We start from the raw sequence: 19,421 nt of genomic DNA on the forward strand, positions 1-19,421 counted from the left end.
CCAAAGGGCAGTGTATTTATAGCCTAACTCTTTTCTGTACTAGTCAGCAGTGGCTTTCTTTGTCAGGAGGAAGGAGTGAAGCAGAATGCAGCTGGTCTGCCTAGCTGCTGAAAAAGTGTATTAGCTGCTGCCTCCTCAGCTGGGCCATGACATGCTAATATGTGGTCTGCATGTAGGATACACGTATCCATGAACATTTTGTAGGCTAAGGTGTCCAGCAAATTCATGTAGGAGTTTAAAATTGAGGTGTGAGTTCTAGTCTGAAATAAATGTGAAGCTCATGTAATTGTTTAAGCATAGATTGGGTTGGCGTTTTTTTGGTATGTGTGAAAGAGCTAGAAACATAATTTTGTGCCTGTTGGGATTTGGGAATCTAGAGTGATGGGAAGGAGGAGGAAGAAGTTAATGAGTGCATGACTGCAGATTCCAGAAGCAGTCAATTAAAACAACAGTACGAACTTTACATGATGTAATTTTTATGGAGGTGAATATCATCATAAACAGAGTTGGAGGCAATCTCATTGTTCTCCTTTCTGTCACTATTGAAGTGTGTATGAGGAGAGATTTTCAAAGGCATAAATGGTAAACAGATGCTATGTAAATTGGTGGGAGTTAGGCATTTAACAACTCTATATGTCTTTGAAGATGTTCACCTTTGCTAGGTACAGACATTACACACAAATCAGTGTAAGTGAGCAGAAATCAGTCTACACCCATAACCAAACAGAAGTTCAGCCCAAATAGACCACTTTAAAAATTGTGGAACCTGATCTAAGACCTGGATGGATGTAGTATCACACTTAAGCAGTTTAGGGCATAAAGAAGTTCTGTCATACAGAAGCTGTACAGAACTTCTGTACAAAGTCTTCTTGTGACTTGAGTTAGGTTGCAGTCCCTTGGCATCCCAGGCTGCTTTGCAGAACCCCACTAACCCTCCCTCTCGGGGTGATGCTCATCTGCTCAGGGTGGTGCTCATCTGCTCTGGCTGAGTGGGCTCCCATAGTGATTTTGTTCCCATTGGAGCCTTTCTGTTGATGTCAGTTTTTATTGGCTGGACCCTAACTAAATTCAACATAACCCTTTGTAACATTACATAAGACTTGTGCAAGATTTAGTTATTTTAATCTATTAATTTTCAATAAACCTCATGTAGGCAAATGGTATTATTCCCATTTAACAAAGAAAGAAACTAAGGCATAGAGAGGTTAAAAGAATTTCCTTAAACTGGAAGGAAATTGGTGACAGAGCTGGGGCTAGAACTAAAGTGTAATAGTTTTAGACAGAGAACATACTTTCTTTGCTAGCTGCACTGCCTCTTATTGCTAGATCTCAGATATATTTTTACCACAGATAGAGAGAAAGCTGTTTTCCCATAGATAGAGGGTAAGCTGGTTTGAAAGTAGCCTGTATGGGCTTTAAATGTTGGAGTTATACTTTCATTTTATTTCCTGCTTTTAGGGGAAGGGTCTAACAGAGGCTAACACATCTGTAAAATGTATCATGCAATGCATACAAATGTGACACTGCTAAGAAGTTAATAGCAAAGTGAAAACTCTCTCCCCTTTCCCTGTCACCTCCTATCCATGTTTAGAGAAAAGAAGTAAAAAAGATGGGTGTCCATTCTTGTGTTGATTAGCAGAGAACTTAGAATCCCCTATACAGAATGTCCCCTGTGGCTTATATTTAAAGGGTCATAATATATTACTGCAGACAAGAAACATTTGAAAATCACAAGTTGGATCCCAAAATAATGAGGATGAATATGATAATTTGATGATCTTATTTATCTTCTGTTTTCTAAGCCTTAAGGCTAAGTACACACAGTCAGAAAGTCAGAAAGCCTGAGGCTGCATTGATTCAGTCTTTGCAGGTTAGTTTAAGCAGCAAAGATTGAACCAATAAGCAAATGAACAGACATTCACTTTTGATTCAGGAAATGCAGCCACATGCCTGCAGTTGCTCAAGTCAGAAGCCGGGGACGGGGAGTGCTAGGCTCTCTGGCACAGAGGCAGCCTGGGCTGTATGTTTGCTTCCTCTTCCTGCTGCCCCTGAGGTCTCTGGGATTTGCAGTCCAGAATCACAGCCGCAGGACTCTGCAGGGTCACTTACCATTTCTTCTTCCTGCTTCTAGGTGCCTCTGGGATTCATAGTCCACAGTCACAGCCAGCACTAGGTAAACAGGGCAAGGCAGCTCCATACTCAGGGGAAGGGAAATTTAATCCCCCTCGCTAACCCCAGAACCCAGCAGAGGTTTGCCTGGTGGAGGTGGCCATTGATTCAGCCAGTGAGGCCGGTGAGTGAACCCTCATTGCTCCAGCTAGGGAGCAGAGGGGTGGGGCACCCCTGCTTTCTGGAGCAGACACGCACAACCCAGTCCGTGGGTGGAAAGGATGCTGGGGGACTGTGATTTAACCTGAACCAGGAAGGAGTCTGGGACAGAAGTTTCATAAACCAGTTTACCTAAATTAGTCAAGTCTGATACGACATTCAGCCAGGTCTATGTTAAATCAGTTTCAGCCATTTTGAAACTGGTTTATTTGTAACTCCTGCTGTTAAGAGTTCAGTGGGATTTTTGATCTTCTGTCCACAACCTTTAAGACTAAAGCCCCTTTATTTTTTAATAAAAACTAAGATGTTTGCTTAAATTGCAAGCCTCCAAGGGCTGGACCTTCAAGAAATGAATCAAATGCTAAAAGACTTTGCTAAAATCATCAAAAGATATGTAAAGATGTGTAAAGTTATCAAAAGATATGTAAAGATAAATTGATTTCTCAAAAATCATGGAGTACATCATACTTTAATACTTAACAGAAAAGTGAGTGAAACCAGTATTTTTAAGCAAATCATTTTCTTCCTTACAGTTTGATTATACCAGGAAAAAAACCCATTCAGAAATGCATTTTATTCTTGACTGTGATCTGGCTTTCAGTGTTCAGATCATTTGCAAAAACAGAACTATAAAGCAGTTCCCAAAGATTTGGTTTCTAGTTTCAGCCTTCATGCTGTCTTTTTTTAAAAAACAGAAGTTCAGTTTATCTTCTAGCAATGTGAGTCAATCTCTCTCTGGATAAAGTTACTCAGTATAGTTCAAATTCCTCCGAAGGCTGTTCACAGTGTCTATGATATGCATCCCTGCTTATTTAGGAATGTAAGTTCCAGGGTCATTTTATGTAAGCTGAAGGGCTGCACCTTCTTTTCAAATTAGAAACATAATTTTTCTAGGTGTTGTTTAGACTGCACAAGAGCCTTGCAGTAAGAGTGGGTTGCTGCCATGACCCACTGACAGTGCTAGGACATGGTGTTGCAGGCGGGATTGGGTGAGAAAAAATAGCTTGTGGGAAGAAACATTGTTTGCTTATTCCAAAAGTCTTGTCCCTGTGTGGGAGGTACTTGGATTTAAGATGTTGTGGGCAAGAACAGGAAAAAATAAAAGAACATTTTTTAGGGGTAGGCAGGAGTGGGAAGGGTTTCTGTGAGGGGCAGGATTAGAGACACAGTCCTGTATGGGGTTCTAGTCTGCACTCCATTTTTTATAAGTAAGGGACCAAGAGACATACCTGATATTTATATTACCATTAACATAAAAGTGTATCTTATGAGCCACGACTCTTATGGTCTAGCTTCAACACAAAGAGACATAATAAGGTTTAATTTTTTTAAAACATTTTTATTTGCTGGTTGTTTTTGTTTTTCTTTAGCTATAGCGTTCACTAATAAGAAGAGTTAATGGAAGGATATACCACTGACTCCAGTGGAATGATGGATTCTTGAAAGAAAGTGAGAATGCCTAGAATACTTTCGCTTTTTTCTGATTTCCTGGTTTCTTTAATCCTGAAAGAAAAGGGAAAAGAACTAAATTAAAACCAGCCTCATACAGAACTCTCAAACCATGGTGGTAGACTTTGTACTTCGCCTGTTAAACCAGTGATAAGATATGACTTTGAACTCCTTTTATTTCTTGGTATAAAAGAATAAATGGTATGTATAAAAATAGCAAAAGCTTGCAAATTTGTTAATTACCTAAATATGTGAACTAAACTTGTGTGACTGTGCTGTCTTTCTGTTGTGCTTCTGAAGTAGTAAGGAAACTTCACTGTATTGAATGATTTTTTAAAATATGCTAAGATAATGTTATGAACTATATCTGTAACAAAGGCTATGCTGTCATTTTGTTTACATTTTCATGCATGATACAAGGTCTTGGAGATTATATCCTTACCCTTGTATAGCATTGCACAATTTGTTAGCTATACTATGGGATTTCTTTGTCTTTCCCTGAAACACTGTGTTCCCCCTGAAACACCATTTAACGTCCCCAGACATTGGCAGGATAGACTGTATCTGGTTTGGCATATTTTATGGCTCTATGGATATAATCTATCCTTATGCACAGAAGCTACCCTAGTTTAGTTTAGAATTTCTTTAAACACTGGAAACATGGTAAACCAGTACAAACCATCTTGTGAACACACATGATTTGTATTGGTCTAACTCGATAACCTTTTTAAAAACAATTTTCATTAACAGGTACAACTGTGAATATGTGAGGCCTTTGTCTCACATTTGAGTTGCTTACAAATCAGTGCAGATTTTACCAACATTTTGTTTAGCCAGGGTTTGAATTTTTAGGAGTCAAGTCTTATGTCCATTGCTAGATGGTTTCTTCTTACAATTCTTTTAACAGAAGCTACGGATGTAAAATTTTCACAGGCAACAAGGGGAGAAGAGAATGCTAAATAGCATCACAGCATCAATCGTCATGTAATGACTGACTCTTTTTAGATTAATATTATACTTTTAGTTAGCAATGGCAGCTATAGTTTAAGTTTACATTACTATTTCCATTCCTGTCCTGAGTTCTCATTCTGACAAACTTACTGGACAGCTACTAGGAATTTTTTTTTTGTCCTTGCTGCTTTCTTTTCAAATTGAAACAGACTTGAATGCCATGATAATTTTTATATCTAGAAATGTTATTTTAGGCCATTTTTTATAGATAAAGACCTATTATAGTTCTAATTATTTCTCTCTCTTTCTGAGCTGTACATATTTATACTTAAAGCAACTTAGGGACCTGTCTCAGCAACTCGGTACCTGTAGTGGGAGAATACAACAAATGTCACTCAAAACCAATTAAATTTGTGTGAAACATTCCTAAGCTACATTATCTGTAACAAATGACAGCTAACCCCCCCCATCATCTATTTTGCAGAAAGGCATTGTCAGCTTTTATTTGAGATATCTGCATCATTCACTTTTGTCTTCGTTAGAACCCTCCCCACCTCGATCTAAATCAATGCCAATAGACACTACATCACCAGGCAAACCTACTTCTTACCTTACCCTGTTTATCACAGAGGTCACCTCCTCCTATATGGTACCAAAATATGATGTGACTGTAGGGATGTGCACAGCAACAAGTATTTCCCTCTCTCTCTCTCTCTACTTCCCACTCCCTTCCAAACATTCTTTTATTTTCTGTAATATTCAGATGTTCACCTTTGTCAGTTTTTGAAATATCACATTAGCATGCTTTTGTGTATGCGTTGCATAGCTAGTTCTACATACACATAAAGACTTACTTGTGCATGTATGCCTACGCAGACAGACGCACACACACTCATTCTGATTTTAATGGTTTAAAATATGCCTTCTTACTATTTCCTCTTGCTTGGTCTTGTCCATTGGCCGCCATGGTTCTAGTGGCATGTCCGGCAGCAGTGGTGGCAATGGCTGCATTGGGTACATTGGTGGGTTTGGAATCCCAGGTTGCTGGGGCTGCATTGGTGGGTGTGGACTCCCAGGTAGCTGAGGCTGCATCGGTGGATTTGGATGCCCAGGTTGTTGGGGCTGCACTGGTGGGCTTGGATGTTCACCTGGCTGTGGTTGGACTGGTTCTTGGACTGGCATTTGCAGGCTTGGTTGTTGCTGTGGTATAGGCATCATTTGTTGTGGACCTGGCATTTGCATCAGTGGGTGCTGGGGTGACAGGAAGGGGATCTGGTGGTGAGGTGTGAGAGTCTGGATGGGTGGATGCTGTTGGGCTATTGGTAACATTGGCTGGTGTAGCCATCCTCCCATTGGTTCATACCCATAGGATGAATACTACAGAGAGAAAAACAGTTAGTCAGTTCTATGACATTCTCAGCATTCTCAGTTATTATCTAATATTTACATGTTGTGGCACCAGGAGACCAGTTGGGTGCAGAAGCCATTGTGCAAGCCTCTGTCCATGCATAAATTAAAGTCTCTGTAGCAAAGAATGTATTTTTGCTAATGCATCATCCACATCTCTCCAGCCTTTGCAGAAAAGAATGACACACTTAAAACATTCAAACTAAAAGCTTATATTCCTTCCTTTTGGGTGTGTTAAGAGGAGCGAGTTTGCCATCTGCTGCTGTCTGCCTCCTGTGATCTGTGCTAACTAATGCAAAGGTAGTGGCTTACTTCTGCTTCATAGCCACATCGTGCCCAGAGCCTGAAGCAGTGCTAACTATGTAAAGTTTTCTATTCCACATGCACAGAAACTTCCATATGCTTAGCTTCCTTCTGACTTTGATACCCACAAAGGTACAGGGCACAACTAGTTCCAGTGTGTTTCATTTGCAAGCTCTCTAAATTTTGGCTGACTCTATTAGTAATGTGCATATATATAAGTATGTATAGGTAGCTACTATGTTTGTCAAAATCTGTCAGTGATAGGGTTTTTGCAGCTGGTAAATTGTAGAAAAAATAAATTATAGTTAAGATATGTTTACCGGTTGTCTCATCAGGCTCTGGTACCATTTCAAAGGTGTTAACACCTTAAGGGAAAAAAAAGAACAATACATCAGTATTTTAGGTGATATAAACCCCTCTTCTAGCCAGAGAGAGTAAAATTAAGTTGTCTAATAAGTGTAGTGTTGTCATTTGTCCCATTACTAAGGATGAAGTCATTTTGTAGATACAGATTTAAATACACTATGGGCAAATCTACATGTGCAATTAATACAGAGCAATAAACTCGAGCTCAGTAAGTGGCAGAGTTTATTGCTCTTTGGTGTGCCATTTGAACATGTGCCCAAGACCACAGCATGTTGAATTGGGTTGGAGCAGCCCTTGCTGGCAGGAAGTCCAGGGGGTCAACCTGCCAGCTTGGGGCTGCTCTGATCCAGCTCAATGTGCAGTGGAGGGGATGACTGGGGCATGAGGGTGCTCCAGTGTGGGGCTAGGGGGCAGGCAGCCCCAATGCTGAAACACCCTCATGCCCCTGACAGCCATGTCACGGTCTACATGTGTACTGCTCTGGAGTTTATTAGTTTACTCCAGCTTAATATCCCTGTACATGTAGATGCACAGATGTTTACTGTGGACCTAATTAATCAGCTCCACAGTAAACATCTCATGTAGATGCATCCACCCCTATGTATTCCAAACACTACTTATAAATACTGACAGTTAGAAATGTTTGGGTTAAGCAGAGTTTCATCAAATATGCTGGTTTGTCTAATGTGAAATGTTTCAACCAAGCACAACAAGTTTAACAATTTTTAGTGGATCAAAGGCAGGGTTGCCACAGCACTTGGGTTTGATTCAGTCATAAGCCAAACAACAACAAAACCCCCCCAGAAATTTCTCAAGCTGGAAATCCTGCATTTTAGCCAACTCTATTTTTGAGTCTGCATCCACAGCCTATTTTTGTGCTGCAACCTGCAAAGTTGAAACCTAAAGCCAGCTGCTCTCAAAGGAATTGCAAATATTTTTATGCTTTTAAGAAAAAAAAAAACCCAGAGATCACAGTTTCCAATAATAGTGATTTTCTTTTTCCTACTACATTTTCTCTAATTCTCTCTTGAATAAGATACCCCTTTTCAAAAGTGTTGATGCTGCTGTACACACGAGAACAAAATAATACTCTGTACTGCTAAGAGAGTAATTTAGTTTTCTTTTTCTTCCTTTATATAAAGAATACTAACTGTTTAAAGAGTGTTGAACTCCCTGAATACAATGCATGAGTGTCAATTACTATTAGGAAAACATGTTTTTATTGAATATAGATAGCAAAACAAGAAATATCAGTACTACATGAACTTTCGTTCTTTGGATGTCCTTCCTGGGTGACATTACTACTAGTATTTGTATACTTGCTTAGATTTAATTTAGTTCAGTTAATGAAAAGCACATTTTGTAGCAAATCCAGTCTAGAGACCTAGTGGGCTATATGCAACATTGCATTACTGTAGTTTTATGCCAGTATAACTGTAGTATTGTATCAGTCCTCACCCTATGTTTTGGAAGGTGAATGCATACAATGGGAAAGGTAAAAATGTTTTACCTCATAACTGAAGTTGACATAACCAGGATGATGTGGATGGGGAGGCAGCTGTTAAAAACAAAATTGCAGTATGTGTGTTTGATTTACTTTATGTAATTTATTAATACATTCTTGTGATCTAATTTATATTAGTAACAACCTAGAAACCAAATCCTTGAAATTATTAAATGCCTATGGCCAGTGATAGATTTGCTTCAGAGCTAGTGCCAAATCATTATGTCTACAGTTCAACAAAGCCCTCAGGCACATAAATAGACCTATGGAAATCAATTAAACTACTTAAGCATGTGCCTAATTTTGTACTTTTCTGAAGTTGCCTTCTATCTAAAATCAAGCTCAAATGGCTTATTTTTACATCAAGCTTCCAAACTTTTAGGGTTTAGGGTTTTGAGAGGTTGGGGAAGAAATCCATATCCTTGGGCTGAGAGCCCTGGTAAACTGGTAATTTTTATATATATATATATATATATATATCTCCTAGTGGCTTTTCATTTTGAAAATCATATTAATAGCATTAATACTTATCAAAGTGTTTAACTAAGTTTCAGTAAATAATCATTTGTTTTGGGAAGTTTATAATTATATTTGTATAAGTCCTGTACATATGTTATTACAGTTGCGTTAATCTTGCACTCGCATGCAAATTCAAGAGAGTATTTATTGTCAAAGCTAATGGAATAGCTCACTGAATTACAATATAACTATTATATATACTCACTGGTATAGCAAATGTTGCACCTAGTAGGCAAGTGATCAGCATCCAGCCCTCCATCTTTCTTGAGATATGGTACCTGAAAAAAAAGGGAAAAAATATTGTCTTGGTTAATACTAGAAGAGAACGTTGTTAATATGACAGCATCTGGATCTGCTTTATAATAAACTATCTTTAGATGTCAAGGACAAGTCTATTTAGAAAGTTAACTCATTCATTTTTCAGTATGGGATGGAAAGAACATATCAGTGATAAAAGGCCTTTGGATTCTGGAATTAATTTTGAGATTGAACACAGTTCTTCAAACTTTGCCTGTCTCCTTCAATACTTCCCTAATCTTTGAAGGGAGTTCTTTGTAACTTTGAATCCTTGTTCATGCTGCTTAAAAGCACAGCAACTATAGTTATGTCATTTAAAATAACATAGATGGACTTACCAAAGAAGATTTAGTAGAGTCTCAAAGAATGTGGCTACGGTCAGTTTTATTTATTTGTTTTAGAAAAAAAAGTAACAGAATTCAGCAACTGGAAAGATCTGAAACATATTTGAAATCTATGCAGGATCTCTTCTTCTTGTGAGGCTAAGTTGTTGAGAAGAAAACAGTGTAAATACTTTCTTGAAGAGCTGTCTATATATCCATTTCCTCACTAGAATACCTCATCTTTAGCATGTACTTGATTGCATTTTTATGTTTTTATTTTTGGCCAAATTATTTTTAATGTGCTACTGTCACTGTGTATTTATCTTAAAGCCTTTTTTCTATTATGAGTGTTACATGTTGCACCAGGTGAAGCACAAAGCACACATCTGGCTTCAGAATACAGTACCACATGTTCAGTGTATTTCCCTCAACAGGCAATATTAAGGTTTTCAAAGTAAGAACATGTTGTATTTGAGTGAAGAAATGAGTTTTCACTAAAAATGTTTCTATTCCAGTTTAGGGGTTTAACAAGTCTGAAATGCAGTTGTAAAGGACATACACTGAAGGCTGAATTTGGCCATATCAATAAAGGATAGCAAGATCCTTCTACTTACCCAAGTTTTCTGCTGACTGTGGCTTCTTTGGGTCAGCTTTTAAAAATGTTTAGGCACATACCGATCACTGATTACAGTACCTTTAAAAATCTGGCCTTTTGTTCATGTGCAAAATGCCATGCTAAATGTCCATCCCACAGTGATGGAAGAATTATAAAGCTTAGACTTGGAAAACCAATATTTACTTGTACTAACTTAAACCGTACAAACTAAGGTTCAAATTTTGTTTTGAAACAGTAGTAAAAGAATATTCAATTCTTAAGTACTTCAGTTCTAAAGTACTTACCTTAAACCTTTCTAATATTTTTTCTTTCTTAAAAGTGAATTCTCAAGTCACAAGAAACATACAGTGGCATGATGCCAGGAATGTTACAAAGCTATTACACTGATACTTTAAGAAACATTTCTTTGACCAATTTTTAACAGTAATCATAGAAGAAACATGGGGGAATATATAGAGATGTTTTCATTAATATCTTTGGCTACATGTTAACAGTATGATTGCAGAAGAAATATGAGGTAAGGAATAACATATTTGAACTGGTCTAGAAGCACAATTCAGTTTTAAATATACTATAGAATAATATTCTGTAAATAAAACAGGTTTACCTGTAGAAGTACTCCAGATAAATTCTCTGTAGGGTGCAAGGTCTGTTAGTCTTGATACCTTTGAATGCCTCATACTCTGCGCTATTTAAACTATTCTCCTATCTTCAACAGCCAATCAGCACTCAGAAGAAAAATCTCTCTAGTCATGAAGTTTCAGCCATCAGAATACATTGTTGAACCAAATATTGTGATTAGGACATTCAGTCTTTCATTTTGCAAAATAATATGCTTTCCAGCAAAACATGAATATGCGTGATGCGTGCTGTTTAAGCAAATTAACAGCATGTATGTACTGGTTGGTCTGGAATACCTTTGAAAAAGAGCAGTGTTGTGTTCTGCTGGAGTAATCAGTAACTGTTTCTAATTTTCTTATTAAATTAGAAGATATTGAGCCAAATTTTGCCATGCCAGGAACTCTAGTAGGAGGTAGTTGAGAGCAGAAGTAAACATTATATTTTCCTAATTTAGGGTGAAATTGCACTTGGACAGAGTAGTCCACCACATCTACTTCTTGTCTCTGGTCTTTGCATAAGTTTCTCCATGACACTTCAGTGGGGATTATATAATTCAAGTGACAAAATGTGGGCCCAGAGGTCTGGCAGACACAGCTCATTCAGAATGTGAGGTATGACTACTGGCCCTCATCATTGGACCCTGTGGAAAATCAGTATAGTTCAAATTAATGTCTACTGTGTCAGCATTTTTGTCCACTTTCCTCTTGTTAGATAGGAAACTGGATGAACATCACTGAAAGGCACAGGCTTGCTACATTTTGGGGCTGCATGGACCACATCTCTGTAATGTGTTGGTATAATTCTCTAATTCTAGCTTTATTTCTAGTTTAGCTAAGTGTCCTCAGGTAAGTTGTTATATCGCTGCTAGATCATTTTAACCCTTTGTTATAGATTTAATACTATTACTAATTTTTTCCCATTTCCTTGGCTCTTGGATTTTTTTTTCTGTTGTTGAGAGCTATGAAAATATATTAGTGTTTATAGAAAATGCTGTCAAAATCAAGCTAACACATAAACCTTCTTAATGTGTCTTTTTCATTCACTTTTTAAAAGGTAATTTTCTTTAAAAAAGCAGCTTGTTTTCTTTCACCAGAAATACTCTCTAGTTAGCAGGGATCTGGGTTTTCCGTTTCCCATGGAAAAAGCAAAGTAAAATGTGGATTTTCCCCTTTACCTGAGGAAATCACAGAGTTCTTATTTTAGCAGAGAAACTCATGGATTTTGCAGTATTGCAATGAGCCCCCTGGAGGCTGGCAGAGTCCCAGCGTGCAAGGGGCTGGGAGGGAGCAGGAGGAGGGCAGTCAGGCATATGCATATGCATGGCTGCCAGGCAGCCTGGAAAGCAGCTCCCACAGTTAAGTGGTGGGTGTGGGGGGTGGGGAGAGGATTGAGGCCCCCATAGTGATGTTGGGAGGGAGCTGGGCAGGGCTGGGACTGACTTGGGGCCCAGAGCTGTAGTGTGCGGCCGCAGGGCCCCAGTGGGGAGCAGGATGGGACTGCAGGGATGGGAGGGTGGGGCCAGCTCCCTGCCACTATGTGCACTCCCAGGGGGCAGGGGGGACCTATGCCCCCCCAGATCTGTGTATGGGGTGGAGGTGGAGCAGGCTGCCTGCTGCGGGCACAGGCTCCTACCCTCCACCAGGGCCTCCGCAGCTAGATGGGTGCAAGACAGTGCTGCAGGGCAGAGCAGGGCCATGCAGGGATCCCTTGGCAGTTGGGGGCCCCCTCCAGTAGGGCTCGGGGCAGCAGGAGCTGTGGGTGGGGGTAAGGGCATGAGCATAGCTGGGGGGGTGGGGAGTGAGGGGCACGAGCAGGGGTTGGGGGGGCTTTCATTTTAATCATGGATTTAGGGTATTTTATCAGAGAATTCTCAATTTTTTGTCAGAGAATTTGCAATTTTTTCTCAGGGGAAACCAGGACCCCCTGGTAATTAGAATTTAGCTGATGGTTTTCTGTCATATTTGGAAGAACAGCATCCAGCTTTTTCTCCCATAGCCCTGTTAACTCCATGGGAATAATATTCATAAGGGATAATGTAATGTAGCTGACACAATGGATTATTTGATTAGATTATTTTCTTATTTGGCAGAGTTTTAGCTACAAACTTCTATGTTAGTAGGATTAGAAGCATGTATAACAAGTATGTTGATTAAAACGTATCATTTAAAAAATTTTTTATAATCCAAAAAAATAACACCAGAGTGCCTAGCCACCTGTCTAGGCACTCTGTTTCTAAAAGTCATAAGAAGTTTTGCTAAGCATATATTATATATATTGCACTATTATAGATTCCCCTGAAGGACATGTTCAGGAGCAGGACCACAGCCAAAGACCCACTGCAGTATTCCATAGCCAAAATGATTTTCATTTTCTCTCATTTGAATCAAGTAATCTCTACAGTTGCAGCATGCTGGAGATACTTGGCTGAACTATTAAGACACCCAACTACTTGACCAAAGCCAAATTTTGCTGAAGGAAAAAAATGTGGAAGCCAAAAGAAAAATGCATCTGTCTGATATACTGTAGTAGTTTTCACCATATGGAAGTGCAATATGAACGTTTTTATTCACACAGACCATATAGAGATTCTTGAAATCTAGCAGTTCATGCTAGAAGGGGTGGGAGTAGAGGATTGTAGTGACGGATAGTTTTTAACATTACTAGTGGAAAATGCAATAGCAATGTAAACCAACCTAGTGGTTTTATGTAGCTTGTAATTTCAACGTTTTGCAAGTATTCCATAATTAGATGTTGAAGGCAATTTTCTCCAATATACAAGTGAGACAAGATGCAGATGGATGGTAGTTTGGTTAGATGGTAATTAGCTGTGGTAAAAACATGGAGCGAAAAATGCTCATCTGCATTAGTTGACGACAAAATCAGCAACAAGAAGAAACTGCCAACATTCCTAAACTTAAAAGAAAATCCTTACATACCACAAGCTGCTTATTCTCTTTCATTTCTGAGACTTCAGATGTTAAGGGTAAAAGCAAAACGTTGCACTAGAGTCAGTTCTGATTTATCCAAGTCAAAACCCAGAAATGGCATAGCCCTTCACACAGATAGCTTGTCCCTGGAGTGAATGGCAGTTAACTTGAATTAGCTGTGATTGTCCCAGGAAAAAGTGTTATTTTGTATACTGCACAGATACTTCAAGTTAGACATCTGTAGAATCTCAGGATAAAAAAAAGGCTTTGTCCCGGGAGACAGTCAGTGTTTGTTTTATCTGGAGAGAAGCTGATCCCCATTTGCTCCTTATGTGAGGGGATATGAGGGTATCCAGCAGTAGCAGCTGCTCCCCATGGGATATTCAGATTAGCTCCACTTCTGACTCAGTAAGTGGTAGGAGGAAACGTTAGTGTCTTTTTTTCCCAGCAGGATCTGTTCCTCTGGGAGTAGGGAAAGCATCTGGAATACAAGGAAAAGCATTTTTTTCACTCTCCCAAGCAAAAAATGTTATAAATGGGAGAAGTGAAGGGTTGCATTGGCCTGCCTATACTCTGTTCCTTTTTTTCCAAATCTCTTGAAAGTATTATGACAAACCAATGAATTGTCAGAACTGATTCCTGTTCTTTCTTGAACCTAATCTGTTGTTCCACTGTAGTGCAAAGAGGGTTTTGGAAGTAACAGAATCTCCTCTTTGAAACTGGGAGGCAGTAGTCAGTTGGAATACCATCAACTGCATATGGATGAATGTGTCGAGATTTTCACAGGAAAGAAGCATGTGGGGAAGGAGATTGGGAAACTGGTTGTCAGGTTAGTGTGAACCAAGATTAAACTGCATAATTAAAGGGTTGAAAACATTTTCAACAAGAAAAAAAGTGCTGGTCTTCTCTAGGAGAGGTAGATTTCATCATAAATAGGATGGTTATACTAAAAGGTTTGTTCTGAGAGAGTTTCAGAGATTCTGGCTTTTATCAAGTAAAAACATAGAAGCCCATACTTAACTGTATGCACATTGACCTAAGTGGGGATTAATAAGTAGGAGAGGGAGATGTACCCAGACACATTTATATAAAGCTCAATAATTCTATTAAATAGATCTTCTTTTCTTAACAAAGATAGCCTGTAGTAGTATCAGGAGATCCCTTCCTCGGATGGTGCTAGATAGGTAGTTGTGCTAATATGTCTAGATGATACAAAGTGTAATTGAGTCTTTATACAAAGGTTCACAGATATTGATAGGACTTGCTGTCAGTTCGACCAACTAAAGGGGACTAAAAACAGAAATGTAATTGTTGGTTTTAAGGGCCGCTAGAGCCAGTGTGGGGAAGCTTAACCTAAGCGTATCTAGGGATGCCCCTAGTTGTACAATTTAGATGTGTAAGTTACAAACCATATTGACAAATGCATTCTGACAATGAACAGGAGCTAGTTACTGATACTGGCTAATTCCTTCTTGCTGTGCAGTGGATACAGTGTAAATCTTATGCAGTGTTGTGTCATTTGTTAAAGCAAATAAGTTGGTTCTGTAGTTTATGTAACAATTAGATAATTGTCCTTTCATGTAGCTCTGATTTAAATATGTTGGGCAAGCCTTTCCCCCCTCCCCCTTTTATTCTTTTGAGGGAAGCATTCTTTAGAGGATTTCTGTTTTATACATTATGATGGGTGGAAAGGGTGATTCAGAAAAAGAAACAGTTTGCAGCTGGCATGGATTGGTTGCAGATTACTTTCTTCTCCACCTACCTAGGGGACAGAGGGAAAACCAAGGAGATCATTGTAACTCCTTTTTGCTCTGTGAAGTAGCTCTGCTTCAGGCTATCCGTTATTTGTACAGATTGTGAACTGCCTGTCACTTTTAGTGTGCAGTCATTCGGGACATTAGGGGGAAGTTAAATTGTGTTAACAATGGCCACCAGATCCAACTTAGTTCACTCAGGTGCAGACCTTACACTGAGATTCCTAGTTAGCTCTATCTAAGTGCAACCTGTAGAGGAGTTCAGGACAGTTCGATCAGTCTAAATATGGCCAACCTGATCTTATTTAAACTACCGCAGAGGTAGGGTTAACTTAGATTGGATCAGTCATTTTTAGATGAAGCTAACTGTCCTGAACTTCTGTATAGTTCCCCATGCAGCCCCAGGGCTGGGAAAGCCCAGTTGCTGGCACAGTCCTGGGACTGTGCATTTCCTACTGACCCTCCTGGTACCAGGCTATTTTTAACACCCTGCCCCGCCGGCCCCTCTCCCTATCCCCAGATGGACAACCTCCCTCCTCCCACCCCACAAACTAGCCAGCTCCTCTCCACCCAAGCCCGCCAAACTGCCCATTCTGCAAACTGCAACCAGTGCCATTTTTATTGGAGTTCACCAGTGCCAGGAGCTGGGGAAGTAAGTCAGGGTGGGAGGTTGTTTTTGGGGAGGGGGAGTTGGTTCACTGGGGGGGGTTGTTTGTCTGAGGGTTGGTGGGGTAATGGGGCTAAAAATAGCTCCTGGTCTCAGGAGCTGGGGAAGAGGCCTCCAAGCTTCTCCACAGAACCCATGAGACCCCCTGATCCCTCCAAACCTCTTGGACCCCAGCAACCTCCATGCAGATTCTGCCTGCCTCCTCCAGTCTCCCCAATACCCCTCACAGACCTCGCCTGCCCCCAGTCCCTGTCATAGACCATGCCTGTGTCACCAATCCCCTGATCCCCCCTGCAGACACTGCTTGCCCCTGATCTCCTCAACTCCCCCCCATAATACCCCCTTTCATCCTGATTTACCTTAGATTAGCTATTTTTAACTCAATGCTAACCTTTGTGAATATACATACCCATATTATGATACATGCTGTCATGGTGGCAGGGCTGTCTGCACCTTTCTTTCCTCCTCTGACCTCTCGGTGATCTCAGGCCTTGTATCTTTACATTTCCCTAGGTTGAATCATACAGTTCTCAAGTCCTGGACCAGGCCCTGGATCATAGTTCCCTTGGTGGTCAGATTCAGTTGAGAGATCTGTAGTTTTTCCCTTTGGGAGTCTGTGACCAGTAATGAATGTAGTGACTACACAACCTTTTTAAAACTAACACCATGGTTATTTTAACCTGAAAACAAAGCATTTACATTAAAAATTATATTAAAACAACAACAGTCTACACTTATGTCTCCCTAACCATGCCATACCATCCTTTGATAGTGATATAGGTAGGCATAAATTTCTCAGATGCTTTCTAGGGTTGTGTATCATCTGTCATAGGTGTGTGTGTCAGTCTGTTTTTCTAGTGACTATGTCTTTTTTTGGGAGAGAGTATGTATCCTCTTTATTCCATGAGCAGAGAGAATTTAGTTATGTTAGTCTGTAGTCAGGCAGAAGGCAGGGCAGAGCTGTATTTTATTACTAATTATTTATTAGAAATAACTTATTACTACTTCTTTTGTCTATAAAATATAACTCTATTCTGTCGTTTATTCCAGGAAGAGTTCCTTGTCAGTGTTTGAACTCTGAGCCTGTTTGCCAGAACAGTTTTGGTAGTCTCAGCCTTCCTTGAGGCAGTACCTTTGCTGTTATTCTAGAAAAACTATTAAATACTTACTGATGGTTGGACTTATTTTGAGCTGCTATCCTTGACTTCATAATTTTCCTAACAGCTCTCTGTTAAACTAAACCAAACCCATACAGTGAATGTTCCTGTAATTAGGCAAATATGCTGTTTGCATGAACTATTACAGTGACTTTATTTCTGTGTTACACATTAATAATATATGCCATAATATATGAAAGGTTTGTATTTAGAAGGGATACAAGAACAGAGAATGACAGAAATCTTTAAGGTAGCAAACAAGCAATATTTGGAGTGCTGGATATGTCAGTGTTTATGTTAAGATAGGCTTGCAAGGTCTTGTGACTTTATTCTGAATCTTATGATTTTAGAAAAGGGGTTTTCTCTAAAGGTGCTGGTACCTGGAGACAGGTGATTAAATGAAAATATCAACTTTCACTTTAAAAAAGGGGAGGAAGGGGCAAAATGTAGGTCTCATGGTTGTGGGGAAAAGCTTAAAAACATGCACTGAGCAGTCACAAAAGCCTGAGAAACCAAAAGGCAAATGAGGAGAACCCATGTTTTATTCTTATTTCTAAATATTTCATCTTTTTAATCCAATCTCATGATTTATAAATGCTTAATGTTGGCAGTAGTGTTAACACTAGAGTTAGGTAGCATTTTAGTAGGAAAACAAAGCTTAGTAATTGGAAAATAGAAATCCAAAGTTCAGGCACGGTGCTGATTAAACGTGATATAAAAACCAAGAACGATATAGTCAACAAGTAGTGCTTGTCTTCTGCAGTTTAAAAATCTGTAGTGTTTGTTAGCACTGCAGCTTTTTTAATCCTTGTCCAGAGATTTAAGACAAATACTGTACACTTGGTTGGTACCTACGTTATGGAGTTCATCATCTATACTGGGTCCTACCCAGGGAGCCCAACTCTGACAGATTGTTCCACAAAACCAACTGGAAGAAACAAATTCTGACTTCAGTTATGCAGGTACAAATCCAGAATAGCTTTATTTCTTTAACAGAACTTAGTTGAATTCAGACAAGTGTAGGTAATATCAAATGGGATAAGAATTACAAAACAAAACTGTATATTGTTTTGATGTAAATTCAAGCATAGATCTAAATATGGAAAAAATGCTCAAATTGAAAATCAGTAACATCCTCATGATTCATGTGCTCTCATGGACTGTTATCTGATCTTCCAAATTATTTCTTTTTAAAACATTTTGTCATTCAGTCAATATTTACTTTAAGCCTAACTGAATTCTTTCTATACTAAAGTGATGTAAAATTAAGCAGTGGTAGGTATGCTGATCAGCATGCTGCCCTGATTTTCTGCACATTTTGTGTTTGGAATGCAGAAAAGTCAGTTATTACTAGCTTGGGGTATGGAGAGGCAATACTTCTATGCTATCCTGTAGAATTTCCTTGAAGAGCTTAGAAAGAATAGACTGTCATGTTAGGGTTCAAGGGTCACTAATAAACGTACAACACTTACAGGGTAGGGATACTGTTGTACAAATCATAGCACTCTGAAATCCTGTGTCTACTTTAGATGCAAAAAAGTCCTAAATCAAACAGTACTGTTGGGGAGGGGGAGTTGAAGGGTTTTTAAATCTATTTTTCCTAGTGGGTGGTTGTATATTTATGGTAGGTTTTTGGAAATAGGCTGTTTTACTACTTTCTTGGAATTGTCAGTCATTTTCGATTTTGCTTTGCGTGAAGTTTATATTCAGCAGCAGAGATAAGAACAATAATTTAAACCATAGGAAAATGTAGTAGAGCCTCAAAAATTGGTAGAGGACTGAAGGCTGGTAAGTACCAAAAAGGGTAATGAAATTTCAGGCTGACAGTGTTCATTTAATAATTGTCTCTTGTTTGATTTCTGAGTTTCTTGAATAAGGGACTGAGGGGAAAATGGAGAACACATGGAGCATGTTCAAAAGCAAACAGAAAATAAGCCTTTCCTCCTAGAAGTTATGTATACCCACCCTCTGGAGTGGTGAGAGATGCCCGGGTGAAGCCCGCTGCGCCCCCACTCCCCCGAAGCCCCCCAGACACCACCTCAGCAGCCGCCGAGCCCCCTGCTGACCCCCAGCACAGCCAGAAGTAAGCGGGCTCGTGGTGGGAAGGGGTTAACTCCTCGCTTGCTGGGAGGAGGCTGCTGCCTGGTGCCGGGCCGGGTCAAGCCCCCGCCCAGGCCCCTACTTGGCCCAGCCCCCCAGGGAGCCCCGCGAACAGGTTGCGTAAACAGGCGC

At 39.6% G+C, this 19,421-nt stretch overlaps 2 protein-coding genes across 3 annotated transcripts in view; one reads left to right on the forward strand and one right to left on the reverse strand.

The window, feature by feature from the left end:
• ARHGAP6 (Rho GTPase activating protein 6) overlaps positions 1–19,421 on the forward strand; it is a 284,210-nt gene that overhangs the window by 119,992 nt on the left and 144,797 nt on the right. The gene's annotated exons all lie outside the window — the stretch shown is intronic.
• Positions 3,660–10,759, reverse strand: AMELX (amelogenin, X-linked). Its single transcript, XM_019529335.1, has 6 exons — positions 10,671–10,759; positions 9,033–9,105; positions 8,315–8,362; positions 6,759–6,803; positions 5,659–6,105; positions 3,660–3,831 (listed from the first exon to the last, which is right to left on the reverse strand). Exons 2-6 carry the CDS (start codon positions 9,084–9,086, stop codon positions 3,826–3,828), a joined length of 600 nt encoding a protein of 199 aa, XP_019384880.1. The 5' UTR covers positions 9,087–9,105; positions 10,671–10,759; the 3' UTR covers positions 3,660–3,825.

The sequence above is a fragment of the Crocodylus porosus genome, unplaced genomic scaffold (genome assembly GCF_001723895.1).
Source record: "Crocodylus porosus isolate Cpor-Errol unplaced genomic scaffold, CroPor_comp1, whole genome shotgun sequence".
NCBI classification, from domain to species: domain Eukaryota; kingdom Metazoa; phylum Chordata; order Crocodylia; family Crocodylidae; genus Crocodylus; species Crocodylus porosus.

Excerpts from the sequence above, each read along its gene's own strand:
- AMELX (XM_019529335.1), bottom strand. The coding sequence starts at position 9,086 with ATGGAGGGCTGGATGCTGATCACTTGCCTACTAGGTGCAACATTTGCT. Across the intron at positions 6,804-8,314 it reads ATGTCAACTTCAGTTATGAG|GTGTTAACACCTTTGAAATG; the intron begins GTAAAACATTTT and ends TTTTCCCTTAAG. Across the intron at positions 6,106-6,758 it reads AGAGCCTGATGAGACAACCG|TATTCATCCTATGGGTATGA; the intron begins GTAAACATATCT and ends TTCTCTCTGTAG.